This window comes from Myotis brandtii, unplaced genomic scaffold, assembly GCF_000412655.1.
Source record: "Myotis brandtii unplaced genomic scaffold, ASM41265v1 scaffold698, whole genome shotgun sequence".
Classification (NCBI taxonomy): Eukaryota; Metazoa; Chordata; class Mammalia; order Chiroptera; family Vespertilionidae; genus Myotis; species Myotis brandtii.
The window spans coordinates 1,222,875-1,228,494 of record NW_005370731.1 but is presented as its reverse complement, the minus strand read 5'-3'; the positions used below and the strand labels follow the sequence as shown (position 1 = coordinate 1,228,494).

General features: G+C 50.3%; 1 protein-coding gene across 1 annotated transcript in view; it reads left to right on the top strand.

The window, feature by feature from the left end:
• The window catches only part of ZNF668 (zinc finger protein 668), a 5,491-nt gene extending 3,347 nt beyond the window's left edge, over positions 1–2,144 (top strand). Inside the window, exons 3-4 of the mRNA XM_014529784.1 lie at positions 1–136; positions 710–2,144. Coding sequence (XP_014385270.1) covers positions 1–136; positions 710–1,922 — 1,349 coding nt within the window. The 3' untranslated portion in view covers positions 1,923–2,144. The remainder of the gene's footprint in view (positions 137–709) is intronic.
• Positions 2,145–5,620: the final 3,476 nt, after the last annotated feature.

Below are 5,620 nucleotides of genomic sequence, written 5' to 3'. Positions count from 1 at the left end.
CCGACTGCGGCAAGAGCTTTGCGGACCCTTCTGTGTTCCGCAAGCACCGGCGCACGCACGCCGGCCTTCGGCCCTATGGCTGCGAGCGCTGCGGCAAGGCCTATGCCGAGCTCAAGGACCTGCGCAACCACGAGCGGTGAGGGCGGTGAGGGGGTGGGAAGAGCAGGTGTGGGTGGTGGGAGGCAGCAGGGGCTGCTCTGTGACCGGTGTGGCCTGGGCTTGGGTCTGAAGGAGCAGAATGAGCCAATGGGAAGGTGAGTGGGAGGGAGCTATGGGTGGTGGTAAGCAGCACATGGGGAGCTGGTGCTCCCGGATTGGTCGGGTTGGTTGGTCGGTGGACCGGACATGAGGGGGCGGGGCAGACTGATTTGGGATGGGGCCCTGGAGGATGCAAGTGGGGTCTGATAGGCCTGGGTTCCTGGACATCAGGAAAGGGGCAGGGCTTGAAGTTGGGTCACTCATAGGGTCTCCGGTAGAGCACAGGATCTGTGAATGGGACCTGGTAAGTCTAGGGCTTTGGGTGCAGAGAGGGGTCTTTTCTGGGATCTAGATACCCCAACTGAAGGTTTCTCACTCTGGGGTACAGCTCTGGTCTTAGGGGGTTGGGCCAAGGCCCCCTGGATGTTAGGGCCTCCTAACTAACCGTGCAGACGGCAGCAGGGTCAGGTGATGGGCCTGCCACCTTCATGCCGTCCCCACACCCCCACAGGTCCCACACCGGAGAGCGCCCCTTCCTCTGCTCCGAATGCGGGAAAAGCTTCTCGCGGTCATCCTCGCTCACGTGCCACCAGCGCATCCACGCAGCACAGAAGCCCTATCGCTGCCCCGCCTGTGGCAAGGGCTTCACTCAGCTCAGCTCCTACCAGAGCCACGAGCGCACGCACTCTGGCGAGAAGCCCTTCCTGTGCCCCCGCTGCGGTCGCATGTTCTCTGACCCCTCGAGCTTTCGGCGCCACCAACGGGCACACGAGGGCGTGAAGCCTTACCGCTGCGAGAAGTGTGGCAAGGACTTCCGGCAGCCGGCGGACCTGGCCATGCACCGGAGGGTGCACACCGGCGACCGGCCGTTCAAGTGCCTGCAGTGTGACAAGACGTTCGTAGCTTCCTGGGACCTTAAGCGCCATGCGCTGGTGCACTCGGGCCAGCGGCCCTTCCGCTGCGAGGAGTGCGGACGAGCCTTCGCCGAGAGAGCCAGCCTCACCAAGCACAGCCGAGTGCACTCGGGTGAGCGCCCCTTCCACTGTAACGCCTGCGGGAAGTCCTTTGTGGTGTCCTCCAGCCTGCGGAAGCACGAGCGGACCCATCGAAGTAGCGAGGCCACCGGGGCTCCCGCACCGCAGGAGCTGGTCGTGGGCCTCGCACTGCCCGTCAGCGTGGCAGGCGAGGGCTCAGTGGCCCCCGCGGCAGGTGCAGGGCTCGGGGACCCTCCAGCAGGGCTGCTAGGGCTGCCCCCAGAATCAGGCGGTGTGATGGCCACCCAATGGCAAGTGGTGGGCATGACGGTGGAGCACGTGGAGTGCCAAGAAGCTGGGGTGGGGGAGGCTCCTGGTCCCTTGGAGGGGACAGGCGAGGCGGGGGGTGAGGAGGTGGACGAGAAGCCTCCGCAGTTTGCGTGCCGGGAGTGCAAGGAGACGTTCTCCACGCTGACGTTGCAGCGAAGGCATGAGCGCTCACACCCGGAGCTCCGGCCCTTTCCCTGCACCCAGTGTGGCAAGAGCTTTTCAGACCGGGCTGGGCTGCGCAAACACAGCCGCACACACAGCTCTGTGCGCCCCTACACCTGCCCCCACTGCCCCAAGGCCTTCTTGAGTGCCAGCGACCTACGAAAGCACGAACGCACCCACCCTGTGCCCATGGAGACCCCCACACCTCTCGAGCCCCTTGTGGCTTTGCTAGGAATGCCTGAAGAGGGGCCAGCCTGAGGCCCATGGCCCTTCCCTCTGAACTCCCGGGAGTTCAGCCCCCACAGGGTGCCTCCCGAACCTCCCTTTGCCCCAGCTTACTCTTCTAGACTCCACATCCCTGCCCCCCAGGTGGCCAGCTTACCTTCCCTACAAAGAGATCTGGGGACAGTGGAGGCGGGCACCTGCTGTTCAGAGACATGGCTCTGTGAGTAACACATTAAAGCATTCACTTTGACCCTGGGTTGTCTCCTGTGTTCTAGTTGGGGGTTCGGAAGGGAATTTGGGCATTAGATAAGGTTCATTGCAGATTCCTAGATTGACAGATTAGAAGCTAGAAGGGTCTTTGGGTGCATTTTTTTCTAAGTATGTTTTAGAATGCCTTGTGACGAAGGGTTTCATGGCCCAGTAAGTACAGGAAATTCCCTGTGCCTTTCTTGGGGATTCTTGATCAAAAGTGTGTTAAAGTCATTAATATGTCCCGCAATGAACAAATCTATTTAGCTTTGTTTATCCCATATTTATATAACCATGGAAACCTTTTTCAGAGTAGTTCTCCTTCTATCCTTTTTACAGAGAATAAACTGAGGCCCAAATTAGTATATTCCTTATACACTGCAGTAACAAATTGGAAGATATACTTGAAAAAAAGGGGGTCCCCTTCACAATTACAATACTCATAAACTACAAAGTAAGAAGCCTCACAGGAAACATGCAAAGCCTATATGAAGAAAATGCTCTCTCCAGAAGGATATAAGACATACCATGTACCTAAATGGGAAGACATTAAAAGATGTTGGCCCTAGTCAGTTTGGCTCAGTGGATATAGCATCAGCCTGTGGACCGAAGGGTCCCTGGTTCAATTCTGGTCAAGGACACATGCCTTGGTTGCAGGCTCCTTTCTGGCCCGGGCCCTCGTTGGGGCACATGCAGGAGACAACCAACCGATGTGTTTCTCTCACATTGATATTTCTCTATGTCTTTCCCTCTCCCTTCCACTCTCTAAAAAAAATCTATGGAAAGATATCCTTGGGTGAGGATAAAAAAAAAAAAAAGATGTTGGATTCTCCCCAGCTTAATGCTTAAATTCATTGCTATCCAAAAAGGGTTCTTGCCGAAACCGGTTTGGCTCAGTGGATAGAGCGTCGACCTGCGGACTGAAAGGTCCCAGGTTCGATTCCGGTCAAGGGCATGTACCTGGGTTGCGGGCACATCCCAGTAGGAGGTGTGTAGGAGGTGGCTGATCGATGTTTCTCTCTAATCGATGTTTCTAACTCTCTATCTCTCTCCCTTCCTTTCTGTAAAAAAAAAAAAAAAAAAAAAAAAAAAAGGGTTCTTAACAGAACTTGAAAATCCAAAGTTCCTATGCAATACATTTTTAAAAAACAGTGGAGGTGATGTGTTTACATACTAGATAATCAGACACCAAAGCACTGGAGTAAAAACAGTATCGGCACAAGAATAAATTAGTGGAGTGGGGGAGAGGGTTCAGAAACAGCCCTAACTATTTCTGGAAATTTAGTTTGTGATAATTTAGTTTGTCATTTCTAGATTATTCAAATTGGTGGGAAAAGATAGGCTGTTAAATAGCTTTACAGTTATATCTGTACTCTGAAAGGTTATACATCTTTCTTTTAAAAATATATTTTATTGATTTTTTTTTTTTTTTTTACAGAGAGGAAGGGAGAGGGATAGGGAGTTAGAAACATCGATGAGAGAAACATCGATCAGCTGCCTCCTGCACACCTACTACTGGGGATGTGCCCGCAACCAAGGTACATGCCCTTGACTGGAATCGAACCCGAGACCCTTTAGTCTGCAGGCTGACGCTCTATCCACTGAGCCAAACTGGTTAGGGCTACACATCTTTCTAAGCAATTTTTCAAAGACCAAAATAAATAAAAATGAGGCTTCACATTTAGTGTAACTTGGTACAGCCTGTTGGGAAAATGATTTGATTATATTTATAAAAAAGTTAAATGGAGCCCTAGCCGGTTTTGCTCATTGGATAGAGCATCGGCCTGCGGACTGAAGGGTCCCGGGTTCGATTCCGGTCAAGGGCATGTACCTTGGTTGCAGGCACATCCCCACTAGGGGGTGTGCAGGAGGCAGCTGATCGATGCTTCTCTCTCATAGATGTTTCTAACTCTCTATCCCTCTCCCTTCCTCTCTGTAAAAAATCAATAAAATATATATTTTTTAAAAAAGTTAAATGGACATACCCTTTGGCTCGGCAAGTACACCTCAAGGATTTACACCTCAAATTTCTTTTTCCACTTAAGTGGCAAAATTGAGGATAATGTTTAATACAGCAAAATTTGTGATACTGGGAACACCTTAAATGTCCATTAGCAAAGGACTAAGGCTCGCCACTGTAAAACATTGTGCAGCTGTTTAAGAAATGAGACTTATCTATCTATGTTTTTTAACAATATCAAAAAAGTATGTCAAATGAAAAAAAAGTGCAAAGCAGCATGGTTAGTATGGGCCAAATTACACAGAAGTGCTCAAGTTTCTATAGAATATTTCTAGAAGGATACTTAACTGATTTTGGATTATAAATTTCAGCCACTAAGGCTTTCCCCATTTATAAGCCAAAACAAAGCCAAAGTCAGAATGGACCAGGTCCTCTTCCATTCTTTTGTCATTTCTAGACTTAGGGCCACCAGGTTGGCAGCTTCCGGAAATGTGTGCAGTCTATCTCCAGGCCCATGTGCCAGTCACGAGGGACTTTGCAGCGGCTGGCTCTAGCCTAGGACTGGCATACCAGGTAGCGCCAGGAGTAGAAGTAGTGGGTAATCCCTTGATGTCAGGGGACAGACGGCATTGCCATGCCCACGCTTTGGAAAAGGCCCTCATTCCTGTTCTCTCTCTCTCTCTTTTTAATATATATTTTTATTGATTTCAGAGAGGAAGGGAGAGAGATAGAAACACCAATGATGAGATAGAATCAGTGATCAGCTGCCTCCTGCACATCCTACACTGGACATGTGCCCTTGACGGGAAACAAACCTGGGACCCTTCAGTCCACAGGCCGATGCTCTTTCCACTGAGCCAAACCAGCTAAGACCTCATTCCTGTTCTTCATAGCATACCAAGGGGGCATGTGGCAACAGCAGGGGCCAGGGTGTCATGACTGCAGGAAGAGAGTACTAGTTTGACCAAGGACACTCACTGCCCACCCCATACCCAGAGCAAGACAAGCACTGACCCCAGGTCTCCTGCCTGTTCAGGCTGGAGCTAAAGTCTGAAAGACGGGGTCCAAGAAAGAAACAAACTAAATGGGGTTGGAACAGGGGGACTTTGGTTACTACTGACTTGATTTGTGACCTTGGGCAAGATGATTTATCTTGGGAGTTGGGGAGGCATCTTTTAGACATTGGTACAAAGATACCATATATATTAATCAACAGGTATATTTGGGCATTTATCTACAATGAAGAAAAAAGTGGATCTGGGCCTAGACAACCCACTGATCCCTTGGTTCCCCTTCTCTGACACTCCAGGCATCCCATAACCAGGCCTGCTTCCCGAGGACTCAAACAAGCTGACTTAAAAAAAAATTAACAGCTATATTAAGATGTAATTCATATACATACAATTAACCCATCTGAAGTGTATAATTTTATGGTCTTTAGTACTTTCACAGGGTTATGCAACCATCACAATCTAATTTTAGAATATTTTTATCCCCCTAAAAGAAATTCCATGCCCATTCT